Source organism: Parasteatoda tepidariorum, chromosome 11, assembly GCF_982258835.1.
Source record: "Parasteatoda tepidariorum strain Cologne lab strain chromosome 11, Ptep-v5.0, whole genome shotgun sequence".
Classification (NCBI taxonomy): domain Eukaryota; kingdom Metazoa; phylum Arthropoda; class Arachnida; order Araneae; family Theridiidae; genus Parasteatoda; species Parasteatoda tepidariorum.
Window position 1 is genome coordinate 74448122 of NC_141765.1, and position 21008 is coordinate 74469129.

At 27.3% G+C, this 21008-nt stretch overlaps 1 protein-coding gene across 8 annotated transcripts in view; it reads left to right on the forward strand.

The window, feature by feature from the left end:
- Positions 1-20584, forward strand: part of LOC107436389 (ADP-sugar pyrophosphatase) — a 50536-nt gene extending 29952 nt beyond the window's left edge. For all 8 annotated transcript variants that reach the window (XM_016048091.5, XM_016048097.4, XM_071187688.2 and 5 more), the window contains 7 exons: positions 1591-1643; positions 4501-4608; positions 6395-6493; positions 9402-9457; positions 14382-14436; positions 16968-17021; positions 19970-20584. In XM_016048091.5, the coding sequence (XP_015903577.1) occupies positions 1591-1643; positions 4501-4608; positions 6395-6493; positions 9402-9457; positions 14382-14436; positions 16968-17021; positions 19970-20079 (535 nt within the window). In that variant the 3' untranslated portion in view covers positions 20080-20584. The remainder of the gene's footprint in view (positions 1-1590; positions 1644-4500; positions 4609-6394; positions 6494-9401; positions 9458-14381; positions 14437-16967; positions 17022-19969) is intronic.
- Positions 20585-21008: the final 424 nt, after the last annotated feature.

A 21008-nucleotide genomic window follows, 5' to 3' on the forward strand; every position in this document is an offset into this window, starting at 1 on the left:
TTATTCAGAAGTACTCTATGCAAAATAAAAAATGGGCTACTATGAATGACTTTCGATCTAATGATCAGACTGGACTCAGTTCTTGGATTCCATCTGGTTCTAGAGAATATGCTCAAATATTCTAATTAATTAGTGCAGACAATATTTTTAGTTGCAAAATCAGACACAAAAACATACTTTCTGAGAATAAACATGCCTTTTTCATGCATGGTAACTATCCCGGAATTTCCGGAGGCTTCATAATTATTCTGTCTACAATTCTTTCATAGTTTTCTCATTTCATATTGTCCCGTTAAAATTAAGTGTGCGTTTTTGAAACTGATAAAAAAAGTGAATAATATAGTTCTGTTAATTTTTACCAACTATCAAAGATAATTTGGTCATGATTTCATAATCTAAGATGGTCTGAATATTATTCAATAACTATTAATTTTCCATTTTCAATATTTTTCTGTTAAATATGTCCTTCTATTTATATAGTTTTTAAATTTATGCATAGAAATATAACTAAATTTGTGTCATGTTATACTCCTGAAATGACTCCCGAAACTCCTGATGTTTTTAATCAATGCTCCTGAAAACTTTTCTTCAAAGTTACCAGATCTGCTCTATTTAGATGGGTTTGAATTTCCCATATTCAAAATGTAAGGAGTAGCTGCAACCTGAGATATATGGTCCCGATAGTTTGGTTAAGAGAGCGGTCCAAAGTTTAGAGCCCTTTAATTTAACTTTTTACATATTTCGCCATATTTCGAAATTTTTAAGTGGACTGAAAAATGTTTGCATACAAAATTCATTTATCTGAACTTAATTATTTATTAGTTATTAATTTTCTTGCTATTAATGCAAAAAAAAAACTAAATAAATATTAGATTAGATAGAAATTAATAGATTTTGATTAATGTGGAATAAAACTTGATTTCTGTGATTATTTTGATTAAGACTAGTTTATCAAATAAACAGAATGCATAAGATAAATAATTCAAAACTTTATTGAAAAGAAGGAAAAGAAATCTAATTATCAGAGTCTTTCTTAGAGTGAATCAAAATTATGAGATCCTTAAAGCATTATACAATTAAATTTTAATTTTACACACAAATATAATAGTTAATAAAGAGCTTACTGTTGATATTAAATAGTTTTCTTCATTGAAAGTCTTAACATATTCAAATATTTATTATTGGCTTATGGCCCTCCTTGCACAGATGCCACATTCGATTTTAAACTTATCTCAGAGGTAGAGGTGAAGGAAAGCAAAAATTGCATAGAATTTATGAATCACACCATAAACCAGTCATTCAAACCTCATCTCTAAGGTCATCATTCAGTCTTGCTACTTATGTGATTGGAGTTTTGCCAATCCTGGTTTGTTTATGTAACTCATGAGTTTTTATAATTGAATCTGATCCAAAGAAACTGCTGTATAATTTTGCCTTTAATTAAGAGTTTAAAACATAATCGGATTTCTGTGTCATAAAATTAGTTAATACAAAAATGTAAAGAAATTGAGCCTTAATTTTAATGTAGACAAAATTAGTGTATTGATTTTAATAGTTTATAATCTTATTGATTTTAAACTTTTCTTACAGAACTTGGGAAGTTGCTACAAGAGTTTCTAAGCCAGAAGAAGGAAATCCAGACTGTAAGTATTTATTCTTCCGTCTTGTTTATATGTTTTGATGAATATTTTTGACAAGAACTTTATTTCAATGAGTTAGATTTGATAATTGTTTATCAATAACGGTTTATATTTCATTGAGCTCCAAGCTATATACATTGCAGTTATCCCAATAAGGCTACAAAAAGAGAGGTGATATGATTTGAATGGGATTTATGAAAGTGTTTTTATTAATTTATTTATGTTACATAATTATAACTGCAATCAATAGAAAGATAAATCCAAAAGGCTTGAATAGAACAATGCATTATAGAACTTCTCAATTCTAAGAATTTGATTCAGTGTGAAAGTTTCAGCATGAAATTGCTTATTTTATGACCCGAACTTATAATTACTGGTTTGTTTGAAAATTTTAAATAGTCTCTTAATAAAGAGTTCATTATCTCTAGTTATTATGTTCAGTATCATTGCACTAAAATTTTGTTAGACTTTATATACCTTGGTGAGATATGCTAAATAGTTCAGACAAAAAAAAGTTTTTTGAATTAACTTCTTATTCAACAGATTTCAGTTTTCGCCCTAGTTATTGAGAGTAGCTGAAATCTTGAAAATAAGGTTTCAGTAATTTAATCAGGAAATCAATTCAAAGTTTGGTGCTCTTAATTTTACTTCTTGTGGCTATTGCTATATCTTTAGAACTAATTGTGCAAGTCAATTCTTTGCATCTATATTTTTGAATTGTTTTCTCTATATATTATTAATTTTTCAACTGATTTGATTAATATTGAGATTTTATCCTTTAAAAGTATGTAAGAATATTTACAATCTAATATTTTAATTACAAATGAATGACAATAATGAACTTCTGACTAAACTATTGGGATCCTATCTTTGAAAGTGAGGTTTATATCTTTGGAGTCAAAAATCCAAATCTGAAAGCTGTAATAATTTAAATTTTTCGCATTGTGGGGATAAAATTCCTAATTCTAGTATGAAGTGAAAGTACAATTACGCTTCTTATTTTCTGCCCTTTTATTATTATTGTTATAATATAAAACAAATTTTAGTAAAGTCAATGGATTTTTAAATTTTAAGTTATTTTTCAAATTATTTTTCAATTTTTTAATCGTCATTTTACTCTTGCAACCAAAAGCTCAATATTTAAACAAAGATAAGGATTGATAGGAAATAGATGTATTCATTTTAAGAAAATGTTTTAGTTATTGTTTATAACTTTGGAGCGGTAACATATTCTAGTGTTACTATAATTAGAAATTAGTGAAATAGATTTAACTCTTATCAGTTATGTTTCTTCTCCTGTTTCATCTTGTAATTAAAATATTATCCTAAAAAGTTTCCACTTGTCTTAAAGTAATAAATTTTTGGCGTGCTTGATTCGTGACTATTCCATTGCAAATTTCCATAGATTTTCAATCGTTTTTAGGCAGATCGCTATTGATTTTTAAATTCTGATGTTTTAATACAATGTTATAATGACGTTCAAATTTGGATTTTAAGTTGCCGACAATTTGCGATATACTTGTTTATATAAAAGATGCATTATTGATATATTAGTGCAAGTTTCGTAGGAAGAAGGTAAGAAATGTAAATTTTTATCAGCTTAAATATTTAAAAAGAACTGTGTTTGTGAAAGTCTAAAGTTATCTATTGAAAGCATTCAGCCAACTATCAAGAAGCAAAAGAGATCAGATGCTGATCAATCTTGAAAAGACATAATTCTATTGACTCTGTTTGATCAGAATGAAAAGTTGGACTATTTCTTAAATTTTAATTATGTAATTTTACCTCACTTTAATAAGTTAGTGAAGTTTTTTCTACATGAAGCAATTCTCCATTTAGTACATACTGAGTTATTTGATTTTATTAAATTTGTTTTTTTCATTTTTTATGAAATCAGAATATTTGCTAAGTATTGGATCTAATTTAAATGTTTTTATCTTAGACGCAGATAAACAACTAAGTGATAAGTTTTTACATGTAGGTTCAAAAGCATATGCTCTAGTTAAGAATACCCCCCCCCCCAAAAAAAAATAGTAGGAAGTGGGTAGATAAAAATTTTTTACATCTTTAAGAGAAGCTTATGTCGCAACCAGTAAGTATATCTTAAAGAATTTTCCATTTCATAATAAATGTTTGCTCCATTTTTCGGCTCTAAATCCTTGATTAACGAAAGATAATTTCTGCTTAACTGCATTGCTACATTTTGGAAAAATTTTACCTAATGTCATTCAAGAAAATACAGGCTTTTTGCTGGAAGCGATAAATATGTATGTGATGGCTGAGAATTAAGTGGAATGACAAAATAAGAGACAAGCATAGGCTTTTAATTGAAACATATTATGAGAAAAAAATATTAATTCTGCTTAACATATGTATCAGCAACATTTGATTCCAAAATGAGGAGAGTTGTCAAGTTCTAAAAAGCCATCTATTAAGATATCCGATGAAGTAACATAAAAAGTAGTGTACTGTGAAAATAAAATAGCTGCACTGAGGGTTGAGCTTCCCAAACTAAATGTATTTCAAAGAAAAAATATATGTATATAAATTTTTTAATTAAACAAAAATATGTTTGAACACTATTGTGGGTTCTTATTTAAAGAGCATTTTTTGGTAATTTAATAATTAAGTAATTGTGAACTTATATTGCTATGTATTTATTCTAAAAATATAAATTTTTATGTAAGTTATAGATTCTGATATGCAAGTTTTAAAGTTGATTATAGTTATTTGATTTATGTTTTATAGGAAGATTGAAAAAAAAAAATAACGAAACTTTTTAGTGTTTTACAGTTAATCAGTTAAACAATTTAGTGTTTAACCAGAAAATTGGGTCACTAAATTCCTAACATTATTTTAGGTGTAGGGTCTCTGGCAGTTCTAAGACGTTTGCTGAAGTATGATTGCTTAATACTTGTGAAGCAATATAGACCAGCTCTTAAACAATACACACTGGAATTCCCTGCTGGTATGCTTTCAACTTGCTACTAAATTTTTTCTATAACTTTGTTTAAGGGGACTATTCATCTAAAGCTTTTTACAAATCTTTTTTATTTTATTTTTTGATATTTTTAAGAGTTCAGTTTAAAAATGTTACTACAATAATAGTTGTTTAATGCATAAATATGTATTAATTTTATAATTAGCTGTATTACCTAATTTATCAAGGAAATGGATGCAAAAAAGTAGTTTTGTTTTTTGAACTTCTGCTTTTAAACAACAGGAGATACACACACTAGCTAATGAACCAGAAACTTGTGAAAGTTTTTCTTTCCTTGTTCACACTGTACAAAGGTCTGGTGGAAGCATCATGATGTGAAACATGTTTTGTTGCCATGGAATTGGTGTTTAAGGACAAATAAAAAAGCCATACATTACCTGGACACATAAGAAAATTAAATTTCTCCTAGAATGTCACATTTTTGCTCTGAAGGTGATACATAGTGCATACCATTTTGACTTATTGTATTTAAAATTTTGGTCTTCATTTTTTAAAAAAGAATTCCATTTGTTATACTTTTAATGAACATCAATCTGACTTCCAACACTTTCCTTGGTCACTGGAAAAAACAGATCGTAACCTAATAAAAATGTTTTAGACATGTTGGATAGGCATATCCTATAGTATCTTCTTCCATCTAATTTACGAAAATCTTGATGTTTGATTAGCCAATGCATGAATACAAATGCACTTCAGAAACTTCTTGAATCGATGCCCTTACAATATATACTTAATATGAACTGTTATTCGTGCAGAAGAAGATTTAAAAAAAATATTTATCTTAGGTTTCTAATTCATTGGCCAGTGTGTGTGTGTGCAGTGTTTATTCTTTCATCCTAAGAAATGGCTAAGTGATTAGTTCAAGACAAAAGTAACTGTACTTTTTGATCGGTATAGTAAAAAAAAAAAAAAAAAAAAGAGTAATTATTGGACTCCTCGTAAATAGTAAAATATATAGTAAAAATGAAATTACCTTTTTCACTTAGATCTTCAAAATTTTACATGTTTCTTAAACTTTAAAATGCTCTATTTCCTCAATTTTTATGAAAATGTGATACTTTTATTTTTAAAATTGAGTATCAATTATTTGTTGGCACATCAAATCCTCTAAGTAAGAAAAAACTATAAATAAATGTTTTTTTGTTGTTTACTTGATAAAATCATTGATAAAGTATTTTATCAAAACTTTAATTCTGTTTATTATTGTGTAATAAACAACAAACCTTATAAAATAATTAAATTTTATCACTTGTTGTTTTTAGTTTTAATTTTTGTTCAAATTATTTTTCATTATTTTAGGCCTACTTTATAAAGAAATATTATAATTAACCATATAATTTTATAACTCCCTAGTGAAATGGATAAATCTATAACAAATTCAAAGTCAACAAATAGTATTATTGTTTTGTTTATCTTTTATTATTTAAAAGAAAAAGTAACATGAAGAGAATACTGTAGTAATTTGCAATTAAACTAAAATTGTTATTTCTATGGTGATACAGTTATTAAAATTTTTTTTGGGTATGTTTAAGTTTTAATTTAATCTCTGTTGACAAAACACTTAAATCATTTACTGAACTAGTAATGATTTAAACTTAAAAAGCTATCACCTCTGTTATGTGTAAAGACTATGCTTTATAAATTTTGCTAATTTGTTGGTTAAATGATACCCAATGATAGGGGTAGTTTTCCCATTATATGAATTTGGTTCCAACCCTGCTTATATAAGAGAAATATTATTTTGATTTATTAGGTATTGTTAATCCTTCTGAAAAGCCTGAAGAAACTGCAATCAGAGAACTAAAAGAAGAAACTGGATATATCTGCTCTAGTGTCAAACATGTTAGTCGCTGTAAGTCTTGGCAATATAAATTTCAAAGTATTTAGTTTAACAAAGAATATATTTCACTTTAAGATTTTCTATAAGTTCTCTATTTTGTTGGATATTTTCATACATAATAGTTTCAAGAACAAATATGAGTGATTAAAGACTAAGTCAAAAAGCAGCAGACATTTATTACAAACTTTTTTTAACTACCATTATAATATCTAAAAACTGTAAGGAAATGTACATATACAGAATTTCCGGTAGATAGGTCGCGACCTATCTGTGTTTAAAAGTTTAGTTGTCACAATGTGCGATCTATAGGGAGAATTCATTTCTCACAAGCTTGATAAGCTTGCGATCATAATGGATTTATTCAAAAACATAGTTTTACAGAAAATTTTCCAAAATTTCAAACGTATTTTGCAATGTTTGCTCTGAAAACATTTTTTTCTTTCTTACTTATGATTTTTTATTAAAATAAGGGAAAGAAGTTTTTGATTGAGGAAAAACTGTATGACGTCATCTAGAAATGGGGTTACAAATTCTGATTTGTAACTTAAACTAGTGTGCTATATTTTTACTCTTTTCTCATCCATATTTTCTTTATAAATATTTTATTTTCAAATTGTCTCAAAACTAGAGTTTTTTTATTTTTTATTATATGCATTGATCCAATTTCTGCAGATACTTTTAGTTGTATTTCTTTTTTATTTATTTTCAACGCTGATTTAAAATTTCTGCCCCTTTAGTGAACTAATGCATACAATGTATAGGAAATAAAGATTTAAAAAAGAAAAAAAATGAGCGAGTACATAAATTGATAATGATCTGCCGATCGACTGGCGTAAGAACTGTCAGAGTGCTACTGCAAAAAAAAAGAGATTAAATTTGAAAGAAAGAAATTTAAATTTGAAAGAAGGAAAAAAAAGAAAAAGAAAAAAAATGAGTTTCTACAAACAAATTCTCCTACTGAGTTTATAGAAATTACCAAAAATAAAATGGAGCAGGACTTTGAACTATTAATATTTTAATAGGGACATTGCTTCCGTTTAAGAAATCAAATTCATTCATTTGTCATTGAAATTTATAATTAATTTTATTTTTGCTTAAAAGTATGTTTTCTTTTTATTTTGCATTGTCTTTTCTAATCAATTTCAGTGATAGTTATTCCTCGTTTTTACTTCAGCATTTCCTATATCATCTAAAAAAAATATTTTTTTGAAAATATTTTATTATTTTTAGTAATCTGTAAACTATATTTCACTGATGTATATATTTCTTAACAAATAATTGAAGCGTAAGGTTTGTGGATGAAAGATTTTGTCTTATTAAAGATATTTTTCATTAAGTAGAATCATAGTTTTTTCTTTCTTAAACAAATTCTTTTACAAAGTAATTTTTAAATGATTTTTTTTATGTTTAACTGTTTTGTTTTCAAAATATTAAAATTTTTTAATAATTAACAAAAAGATCTTTATTTTTGAAATTGTATATCTCTCTTTAGAACCCTGATCTTTTAATTGTGAGGAAACCTGTTGTTCTCAGAATTCAGCATATCACCCTTTTCTATACAGCTGGAACAAGCCTAGCTAAAAGTACTGCTCCACAATAAATTAAAATTTTGAAATAAAACGAAAAACAAACAAAGAATTAAAATCACTTGCTACAACTAGTGATCAAAAGAACAATTAGTTTAATTTTTGTTATGTTCTGCTGACATTCCTGACCTTTTCTCGCACAGTTCATTGTGCTAGTGGTAGCAAGAGGTCTAGGGGAGAAAGAAGTAAACATTTTATTCCCCCATTCCATATTTGAAACTGTCCATCCTGGAGAGGGAATTTCCTCTTTCTTAGTTTTACTAATTCTAAATTTATGTTGTGTTATGTCATAAATATTTTTGACATCACAAAACATCTTTCGCAGCTTTTGTCCCTCTCTTGACTGCTGTAATAATAAATTTTATTTTTAGCTATTTTTTTTCTTTATTGAAGGTTCAAGGTCACTGAAGAATCCATATTTTATTGGCTGTGGTTACATTTGATCATTACTATTGTAACTAGTTAAGAAAATAGTTATTCTTCCTGGTTGCATCTAGAATAAGGTAACCTAGCATGTAAAGAGGGGGGGGGGGAGGCACATATTTCAACATATTGCACTGCTTTCTTCATATTAGTATAGTATATGTTAAAAAATGTAAATAAGTTGCAAGCAGCATCCTCCAATATTGGAGCACGATTATCAGATACGTTATGTAATCAGGAATCTGTTGTAAGTTGTGTTTGGATTAAGTGATTAATCAAGCAAAGTTGAAGATTAAAGTAAAACAAAAAAGAAGTGAAACAGACTTTTACTTGGAGGTTTAAAAATATACCTACCAACCTTAATCATTTTAAGAATGATTTTTCCCAGTGGTAGTAAAATGAAAATTGAATTATAATTATGGGCAGAAATATGTTATTTTCCCTTTAAAAGTTCAAACACACATAGTCTGATTTTATGTTTGATTTACTTATATAGTGGTGGTCAAAATCATATCAAATGAAGTTTTTAAATCCAAAAACTAAATCGAAGGCCTATTTTTTGTTACCACTTTAAATGTGAAAATAAAGTGCTATGCAAAATGTGCAAAAGCTGTCACCTATGAAAAAATATTTTCATTCTGTTTTGGAATGAAGAATTGTATTTTTTTAATTAAAAAATTTAATTTTTATATTTGATTTTTTTTGAAAAGAAAGCAGGTTTTTAAATTATTTTGTATTTTGCTGTACTTTAATAAATTTAAAATGTGTAGTAAACATTAATTTAAAACTTTGTTAAAATTGTCATCACATTTTTAAATTATTTTATTAAATTAGTAAATGTTTGAATTTTTCTAATTTACTGTTGAATAATAAAATTAGTTCTCTATTCTCAATTTATGATGTTATTTTAGTGACAGCCCTTGATCCAGGTTTAACTAACTCTACCATGAAAGTTGTAACTCTTGAGGTAAAAAGCTTTTTTTTAATTCAAAACTAATGCAATGTTTAATTATAAAGTTTGTAACTAATTCCATTCTTTCAAAAAATTTTTACTTAACAATGAAATTTCAAATCAAACTAAGGAAATTTTTATGTTTAAAACGCTCTAGTTGCCATCCATTTAATATTGTTTGTGTATATTTTTGTTCTTCTCTTTCTCAGATTACATAAGAAGTTTATGAATAAAATCTCTAAATTATTCTTTTATTGTTACAAAAATTTTAATGTGTTATGTCCTAATTCTACAGTTAAGAGCTCCTATTGGCTAATTTCTATTATAACCAGATTTGTACTTTTTAAAATTTTTTTGAAAATGTGTAGTTTTTTTAAATATGAAGTCAATGACTTGTTTCATTCATTATCTGGTTTAATGTGTGCTCCCAATGATAGTAATGAAAATGATTAAGATGAGTAAATATCAGAGGATATACCTACAACTGATCAAGAGTTTCAAAGAATTCTTATGCTTTGATAAATTTAATTCGAAACTCCGAAACAATATTTATTTGCAAATGTAAACAAAAAAGCAAATTTGCAAACAATAGGTTGAAATTTTATCTAAAAACAAAAAATGAGTAAAGATCACACATTTTGTCTCGCAAGTGCCAATTTTGAACAATGTGCTTAGATTTTTTTTACTCTGATCTTGTATTTTTTTCTGCTTCGTGAATTTATTAACACTTGTTCAGCCAAAATCAGTAGCTGCCATTGTTGGAGATCACCGCTGTCACACGCCTTGGCATCGTTTCAAAGAGACTTTGGATGTGTTCTTGGGGTACAGCAAACCATGCAGCTTCCACACTTTGCCAAAGTTGATCTGGTGTGGCAGCTGGAGATGTTATCTGGGTCAATCGTTGAGCAATCATGGACCACATGTTATCTATCAGCGAAAGATCTGGAGAGCAAGCTGGCCAGGGAAGCAATTCAATCTGGCCATTGACGAAGAACCCTTGAACAATGCGTGCCACGTGTGGCCACGCATTATCCTGTTGAAATATGGCTGTAGGCAAGCTTTGAAGGTAAGAAAGGACAACTGGCTCCAGCACCTCGGAGATGTAGCGCTGGCTGTTTAAAATACCGGCAATGCATAATAGAGGAGTGCGAGAGTGATATCCAATACCATAATGCCCAGTGCAGGACCCGTGTGGCGGTGCATAACGCAGCTGTTCAGCCTCCTCTCTTCACGGTGTCTCCAGACTCGAATGCGACCATCGTGGTGTTGCAGACAGAAGCGTGATTTCATTCTGTCTTCCACATCCTTCTTTCATCGCACCATTGGCGGTGGAGACGTCTATGGTTCTGTATCAAGGGTAGACAAAGCAATGGACGTCTTGCAAACAAACCACTCTGCTGTAAACGGCGTCGAATGGTACACGTAGACACTGGATGATGCATTACAGACTGAATGAGCTGTGCTATGGTTTTTGATGTGACTGAGTGATCAGTCACTGCCATGCGCACAATTCGCCTGTCATCACGTGAAGTGGTGCATGCAATCGAACACTTCGGTCTAGCGTACCCTCCTGCATCCAACGATCACATATCCGCATCACAGTTGTTTGGTTTCATCCAACACGACTGCTGATTTCCTTGAAAGATAATTCACAATCTCGGTAGGCCACTATCCTTCCTCTGTCGAACTCGTATACTTGATCAAAAGATGATCGCTGTTTTCTACGAGGCATAATTGATCGTTTTTTGAAAAAACCACAAGAAAAACAATTGCCAAACTTGATATTGTCGAAATCTCTAAGCCTTAAATAGCACTTTGAAGTGGCGCCACAGGCGCACGTAATGTGCATCTACGCTAATTCTAATCATTCTGCAAAATTCAAATCATTTGCATATCTCACCTCCGCTAATGCATGTTGTAAATTTCATGTCATTTGCATGCTTCCTTCAGGATGTTGCATTTATGGTGGCCAGCAGTGTACATAATTCTTCAAGCAGTGTTCTAATATCTAATACGAAGTTTTGAATAAAATAGGAAAACAAATTATAGATAAAAAAGGAAAATGATGGGTCATATTGCTCTGAAAATTTTCTACTTTTTTAAAATTTTATATCAATTATATAATCAATGTATTAATATAGTTATTATAACTGTTCCATCTATTATTACAGGACTCATTACCATTAGTGAAGAAAAACATTTATTGCTTACAAATGTTATAAAAAAAAATCTTTTACTTTAATGTATTTACTCTGCTTCTTTATCTATCTCTGAGAAAATTCTTTTTTTTTTCCTTAAAAAATAATCTAACTGTTGGTAACTATTATGATGTTGGCTTATCTTGCTCACCTAAACTAGTATAATTTTGGAATTCAATGTTAATCTGAGCAGGAAAATGTTTGCTTTTGCTTTCAAAAAATTGACAACTAAAAATGTTTATAATTCCAAAATTATACTATTTATCTTTTTAAGAGATTGTCTGGATGCTTAATGAGAATGAAGCGTAACAGTATACTTTTAAGTTAATGTTAAACTTCACAATATTCTAATTTTAATCTCTATAGAATGCTCAAATTATTTTGAATTTAATCAATTTGAAACCTCAAGTAACTGACTTTTGAACATTTTTTCATCTCTAAAGTATATCACAGGGATGAGATTTTTCCGCTTTTTTCACTTTTATCTCTTAAATTTCAGCTTTTTTATCAAAAATTCAGATTTTCTAAAAATTTCATTTTTTTTTTATAAGTATTCCGCTTTTTCAGAAAATTCACCGATTTTCAAAGAGAAACAGAAAATTCAAACTACATAGCTACCAATCCTTTCTCATTTTTACTTATGTTACCTATTTTCTCCTCTTTTACACACAGCAGATAAGATTTTCCGAATTTTTTACCCGCCCTCCAGATAGATCCGATTTTCGTAGTTCAAACGACGCTACTTCTGACAAGCCTTTTAGAGGTCCCAAGCCTGGAATCTGCTAATATTTCGATTCTTATTCACACGATTTTAATATCAAACATAGCTTTTCATATTTGCGTGTTGCGATTCTTATTCACGCAATTTGAATATTGTACGTTGCGATTCTTATTTACGAGATTTAAAATCCGATATTGTGATTCGTATTTACGTCTTTTTAAAAACCTATGTAGCGATTCATATTCACGCAAGTTTAAAATTCAATGTGTTGATTTGCTCATGCGGTTTATAATATCAAACATTGATTTTCATATTTATACGTGATTTTAAAATAAGGCATTGGGATTGGCATTCACGCATTCTAAAAGTTATGCAACATAATTCTTATTTATGCAATCTAAAAATTATGCATCATGATTCGTATTTACGCGATCTAAAAATTATGAATCGTGATTTGTATTTACGCGTTTTAAAAATTCTATATCCCAGTTTGTATTTTCTCATTTTCAAAATCGTATATCTAGTTTCATATTCATGTGATTTCAAAATCCATAATTGTTATTCATATTCACACAATTTTAAGATCAACTATCGCGATTCCTGTAGGAAGTAAATATTTTTTTTAATTAGTTACTATAAAGGTGACTATTTTTCTAACGACGATTATTAGTATATGTAAGTGTTACAACATCAGAGAAACTGGAAGGGAATATATTCAAAACTTACATTCTGTGCTTGCAAAGAAGAAAAAATAGGATTTGTCACAAGATGTTTGAAGATGGACTAACGACTAAATATAGCAAACATAAAAGATATGGCAAACAAAAGCAATAATTTAAAAAGGGATTTAATTTTAAAAAAAATTTTGGGGAAAAAGATCATCAAAATTTTATTTATAATTGCTGTTATTTATGCTATAGAATGCAAAATTCTTATCAAATAAAAAACAATTATCTAAACAGTTGCTGATTGTTATGTAATTTTTCTAACTAAAATAGCAATTTTTGTATGTTAAGGAGTTACTATATATTTCTACCTCACTGTTATTGATATGTTTCAGTAAGGATGTAGTTAGATTAGACTATAATATGAACATAATGATTCGGTCCATTGTTGAAAGTTTTTTTTTCTCAATATAATTTAAAAAGTAATATTACTGATATATTTGCTATAAATCACATAACAGTATTTATTAAAAGAAATGAAATATTAATGTATATTCTCAGTAGTTTTAATTTGCTAAACCAGGTAGTTTTTCAAATAGTAATTGTCTCTTATGTGAACTGAGGAAAAATATAATTTCCAACTTTATTTTTTCAATTGGTAATTTTTTTCACTAAATGTTAAGTATCAATGTAATCGTTTTTATAATAATAGATTAGTACACAATTGTATGTCAACACATTATTTATTACCTTAAACTGTCTGGAATTTATTATTAAAGGGTTGCGCGTGCGTAAAATTTACTATCATGGAAATTCAGCTTTTTTGCGTTTTGGCTAATCTCATCCCTGATATCAAGACATTTTTTTCTTAAATATTAACCTTGACGACCTTACACCTTGGAGAATTATTATTTAATTTAAAAGTTGTTTTAAATTTTTATAACTTGGATCAAAACTTTTTATCACATAAAACTACAGTTAACAAACTACTACATGGAACTCACAATAGTTTACCTGAAATTTTAAGAGGCTAATTATCTTGAGATATTTTTTGTTTAAATCTTAAATTATGCTTCTTAAATAATAATATATTACTTGCTAAGCAAAATATAATTTATACACGGTAATTTTTATCAAAAGGAAATGTTTTGCCTTTAACCTTACAATTTGTAGTGACCCTGAAATAAATACTCTGTGATTAGAATTTTTCTAGTTTATGTTAACTCTGATAATAAGAATCCTAAATGAATTTCCAATTATCAGTATAATTTTTTCTATCTATATACCTGTTTATCTTTTACCGTGATAATTGTAAATAACCTGTTACATATTATTGTAATAAATATTTTTTGTAGGTGGATGGGGATGTTCTTGAAAATCATTATCCTAAGCAGTGTGATCATGATTTTCGTGAGTATTTTTTAAATATCTTTAGGCAATTAATTTGCTCTTTAATAATATATTTACATTTGCTATGTAAATAGTTCTTGTTTTTTACTTTTGTTTAAGAATATAAGTAGATCTCATTGCATGATATTGCATTTTATGCTATAGCTTTTATCTCTTAGCACAAAAGATTTTTTAATTTTGCTTATGTTAGTGTTTCATTTTTTTAAATTTTGATAATTAAGAATGATTTATTTTGCTTTGTATTAGCTTGCTTAACTGTCACAAATTTCAATTCAATTCTAATTGGTGTTAAATTGTGAAACAAGTTGTATCAGAATGTTTTTTAACTTCCAATGTAAAAAAGTATTTTAATAATGAATATTTATGTTAAAATTTTGGGTCTGGAATTGATTTAAATGAAAAAAAAGCTAAAAAATTATAATTTAGAAAAAAAAATCATTATGCTCTGAGCTTATGCATAACATATGAGTAAATCTAAACACTTAAATGCAATTTATGTTCGTTTCTATTTAAACATTTAAGAGAATACTTAAAATGAGTTATAATGAAGAGGAATGAATAGAAATGTGCAATTACATAATCCTATGCACTATAGTGAACCTCCATTTTACAATTATTTATGCAGTTGGTATCAAGCTGTATCAGCATTTCACTGTTTCAACTCAATACATAATAGCTTTTGAGTTTAGTACAGAGCATAGATGCTTACCCGGAAGTCTTACCTGTCCAATTTTAATTTAAAAATAAAATGGGAGAGCATAAAGTTTACTTTCACTTTATTCAATTAAAATCTCATGTTAAAATGGAAGATGTTGCATTTATGAGAGTGCAGAAGCAGTATTCTCATATTAACAAGTGCAATCTGTATTTTCATGCAAATAAGAATCTTGTTAACTCATGACATAACTAAATAATAAGTTTCACCTAGCAAATATTAATATGTTGCATCATTGAAGTCAGTCTAAATGTTTTATCTAAGTAAGGTGCATTATGAAAAAGTTTTCTTCAAAATGCAAAATTTTAAGCTGGTTTGAAAGTTGTCACCGTCATCGCATTTTAGCATTTTTTTTTGTTGTTTAATTGAAAAATATTTTGGCCTTCCATATTAAAGTTGATGTTTTAATATTTGGGTCAAAAGCATAAATTTGATATATTTTTAAAGCATTAACAGAAGTTTTAGTTTTAAAATTGAAAAATTTAAAGTTGCAGGAAAAAATATATAATAAAATAAAACTTTCATGTTAGTTTCATTTTCATTAACAAATTTGCAAAAATTTTATATTTGAACCCAATCTTAGAGTTATGTTACTTATGTAGATGCTGTTAAGTTTAATGTTTTCTTGCTGATTTCAGCAGATCTAAATGTTACATTTCATGCATAATTTTTCTGTTGTTTTGCATTCTAAATTGCGTGTTCCCAATGTGGGCTTGATCAACTTCTAGTGGGCATTAGAGACTTTTAAGGGGCACTAGCAAGATTATGGGTATTTTAGGGATGTTAAATTAAATTATTTTTGAATGCACATTAAAGTTTATAAATAATTTTGGTTTTGTATCGAAGAGCTGTTTACAAAATTTTGTTCACATTTCTCAATTTTTAATTTATTTTATTGAGTTTTGAGTATATTTTCAATGCAATTTACTTGTACAATTTATGTGTTTTCCTTGCTGTTTACTTATGAAATTTATTCTAAAAAATAACTATCTGATTTGATTTTAAAGTATGTTTTTCTCAGTGTTATCTGAACTGAAAAAAACTCAGATGATGGATAAACTTGATTACAATCATAAACATTCTTACTTATTTCACGTTTTCTCCCATAGCAGTAAAAACATAAACATCATGACAATTCAAATTTTTTATTAATTCAGCCCTCTTGACATGAGACCAACTGTAGGTTTTGCTATTGCTTTTTCTGGTTTTCTCTTGTTTTTGTTAACAGGTGCCTTTGTAGTCTGCCATTAGAAATTAAAAGCAAAATTCACATTTGTTTTGTAATGTGTAAGTAAAATAATGTTAAATTAAGTATTTAATTAAAACTATTTTGGGATAAATTGAATTTATTTATATGGAAACACTTAAAAAAAATGTTTTTGAGTTATTTTTTTTTAAAAATTGGTATAGATTCTAATGCAGAAATATTGGTTATTAGGTATATTTTCCATAATTTGAAGACCTGGTTGTAGAAGTGTATCAAAAAAAAAAATATTAAGAATTAAAACAAGACAGTGACATTGTTTTTTTTTTTTTTTTTTTTATATATAAGGGGGTGTTAAAAATTTCTAGACTTGCAAAATGGGCAGTGATCCAAAAAGGGTTGGGAACAATGTAACAAAGATTTAGAAAATAACTTTTAATTCTCATAGTAACTCATCACAAGTAAAAGTTACTGTACTTATCTCATATAAATGTATCCCAAGCCAATGTTATTTATTATTTTTGATAATAAGAAAACTTAAATTCTGAGGTATATTGTTTTTTTTTATTTATACAAAGTTATAAATAAATCAATATGTTTACTTTTTCTTAGATGCTATTGAAGTTCTTCATATTCCTGTTAATGAGCTTTTAAACAGATTAAATGGTATGCTGCTTTTAATATTTTCTACATAACTATTATATAGATAAAAGTATTATGAATGTTTAAAAAAAATGTTTTTTGATATAGCATTTCAAAAGGGCAAAATAGGATATTCTGTTGTTCACTTTTATTTATATTGTAATTTTTTTTATGATCAAAACTCAGATTTGAGAAATAACATAACCTTGTTAACATTTTCACATAAAAAATTAGGACCAATAAAATTAATAAAAATTGAATGAGCAAGTTTATATAAAATTTAAATTCTGATATACTACTTTTTCTTTTACTAACACAGAAAGATCCCTGCTTGTGTTGCAGAAAAGCCACAAAGTTAAAGGGATGCAAGCCACTATTGGCCCTCAAATAATATTTTTGTGGCTCACCAAACTGTAGAAATACAACTATTTCAGATAACTGAAATGCAAAATTTATGGATCCATAAATTTTGCATTTCAGTTATCTGAATATTTGCATTTCAGTTATCCATAAATTAATAGATCGATGAATTAGTCTGTTTAGATCAAATGAAGTAATAAGTAATAAAATGATCAACATGTTTTGTTTCTTATAACACAGATTTACTTTGAAATGAGTTCCATTTGCAGGCATGTAATTTTTCTGCTAATGGTTTTATTAATTTTTTTTCAGTTTTTGTCATAAATTTCATGGTTTTTAAAATAAATATTTTTTAAGGCAATGACTTCTCACAAAGTACGAAAAAGGAGGAACATACAATTTTTTTCTATATGTATATATTTATGATTTAATGAGAAAAAAATTGTAAGTTGGGAAATTTTTTTCCTCTCCTGCATAAAAATGAGTTTTAAATATCTTCTATCAGGGATAAAAGACTTCTGTGAGAAACAGGGTTTGTTGATTTAAATCAGCTTGATTTAAATCAGGATTTAAATCAAATGTTTTTTTTTAAAGAAAAATCATTGATTTAAATCAACTGATTTCTTTACATATATATTGATTTAAAAAGTTAAAAAAACAGTGTTTTAAATTATTGATACTTTTATTTCTTTTCTTAGTTTTAAAATTTATTTTAAATAAATTGCTGCATTAGTTTTAAAATTTATTATTGCTGCATTAATTAATTTCAGTTAACGAAATTACTTTCTTGGTATGTGTTAAATTCCAACACATTTGAAATTAAATTTTTAAAAATCTTTTGATTCTTGAGATGTGCAGATTAAAGTAATCATTTAAGTATTTTTTTCTCATAATATGTTTACAGTATCTTTGTCATTATCAGATTTTCTATAAAGAAATTTTGTGAAAAAAATTTCAGTGATTTACATAGATTTTTTAAAAATTTTTTTTGGCTTAACTTATTTTTTTTTGATATAGGATTCAAAATGAATATTTTAATATAAAAATATATAGATTAAATATTTATTTATTTTTTGATGAATGACTACATTTATAAACACAATCTGTTACATTTATTTTGTCATTTTAAAACTTAAGAGAAAAAAAATCACAATTTTAAATTAAAATTATGGTTTGGTAATTGAAAATTCTTTATTTCATCTATATCAATCATGCATTTGTTTCAAAATGGTTGCTATGCATTGAAAAACTATGTATTATAATGAAAAATTGTTTTAGGTTGTTAGAGCTTGTAAAATATTCTTATAATATAGTTTTAATATTAATTTAATTTTTATTGAACATTTATAAAGTTTTTATAATCATAAATTAAAGTTCTTACAGTGCATTTGAATAAAAAAAATCCGATTTAAATCAAAAAATATTTTTTTTATTTTTATTTTTTTTAAAAAAGTAAAAAAAATCTCAAACCCTGGTGAACCCTTTTCTTCCAATTTTTAAAATTTCCGACCATGCTCCAAAAACGTAAATCTTTGAGGAGTCCAATTATTAAAGAAGCCCCCTTGCCCATGACTGCCGAAACCCAAGCCGTCCGAACAATAGCCGGACTTGAAATGAACTTTATTTCCCCCTGCAATAACCATGTGACAAAATGATCATCAGGAGAAAATTTATGGATTTTCGCCAGGTGTGCCGTTGCCTTGACAAGTGTGACTTCCACTGTAGAGTGGAAAGGATGAGGTTCTTGGTTGTTAAATAACAGTTACTTTAAAAACGTCTAATTTCCTTTCACCCAATATTTCATATTTAATATATTTTATTTCCTTTCTAACAGTTCATAATTTTTTTATAAAATATTTCATTTTTAAATGCAAATTATTTTATTTTATTACTTATTTAAAATTTGCCCTCTTATCTCAGAGAGAAATCTTGATGTGGATGATGCGCAATGCGAATTATGCTCTGCCGTTTTTTATTCTCGTCTGAAAATGGTTTTTTGGGATTATGCGCCAATGCGGAGTATGTGTCGAAAGTTGCGACCCATATTTCCCATGACCCTATGTTCAGGATTGTCAAGTATTTGATGATTTCAACCATGGATAAAACTGTACCATTAAGAACTTTTAAAAAATTGCTTTTTGTATTGATATAAACATCGCTACTAATATTTTAAGTAGCATGGTATATGTAGTATTTAAACTTAAGTATTAAATACAAATTTTTTGGATTTAATATATGTGGGAATTTTTTTTACAATTACAGTTTGTATCTTAAAAATTCTAAAACTAGTTCCATTTTACTTAATTAAGGATTATACTAACAAGAGAAATGCTTGAAACTCTATAGTTATAAAATTGCTTTAAAGATCTTTGTCTAATTATAAAATCAAAACTTCCGTAAAATTTTATATATTTTTTCTTTTCTTTGCCAGCAGTTGCCTTATATAGTGAGACAAGTTGATTTTTTTTCTGTTACTTTAGAATATTTCAGTTTTGATTTTAATAGTTCAAAAACCTAATCTTTGTTATATGCATTTGCATAGTTTTATAATTGCATTAGTTTGATTTGTTCTAAAAAATGTTATGCTTTTCACTTACTATTCATCTCTTTAGATTTTAGTGAGCAAGGAGTTATAATTGATTCAAGAGTTTACTGTTTTGCTATTGGCCTTACTGTGGGAGCAAAGAATGCTTGCTACAAGCAAACAGCAAATCCTTACTGAGGATTATATTAGATTTGTGATATACAAAAAAAGTGTTTCATTGAAGCTGTTGTGGTTATCTGGTCTCTGTTGATATTTTCTGCTATAAAGAAACTTAATTTGTCATGCAGTCTTATTTCTAAAATTTTTCCTAACATATATTTTAATAACAAAAGAATCTTGAACCATATCTTTACTGTGCATAATAATTAAGCAATTTTTCATTTACTAATTTTGAAAAATGTCTTTACAATAAAAAAAAAATCTTAAAATCTTTTTCGGATGCATTCAGCAGTTTTATCAACAGTAACCTGCAACCATGCTTAATTTAATGCAGCATTGTTCATTACTTGTTATATAATTCATTTTGTCATACTTTTTTGTTAGTTTTGTATGAGATTTGAAGAGTTGTTGCTGTGTGAGATATTTTTTAAGCCGGTTGCAGATATGTATTGTGATTATTTTTCTACTGTTTCTATTTTATCATGTTTATTCAACTAAGAATAAAATTTTCATTTATTTTTAAGACCATGCTGTAATTTTTTGCATTGCGTGTTATTTTATTTAAATCTAACTTGTATGATTTTAATTGAAACATTACACATTTGTTTGAAACCTTATGTTCTTAAAGAAAAATTTATTTTCTGAAATTGATAGAAAATGTCATTTTTTGTGAAATCAATATCGTGAAAATAGTTATAAAAATAACAAGATTTATTATAAGAATTAATCCCTCAGAACTGAATGTGTTTAAATATTATGAAGAAAAAAAAGTGAGTTCATTTAATTTTTGTATAGGCTTGACAAAATAGTGTTTATGCAATTTTTGCACAAAGTCATAGTTTGCTCTGAAAGCAAAATATTTGTCAAAATAACTATATTTGGTCCATTATGTTTTGAGTTGCAAGATGTCATTAGTTGCCTTTACTTCCGACTGGTACCTATCAACC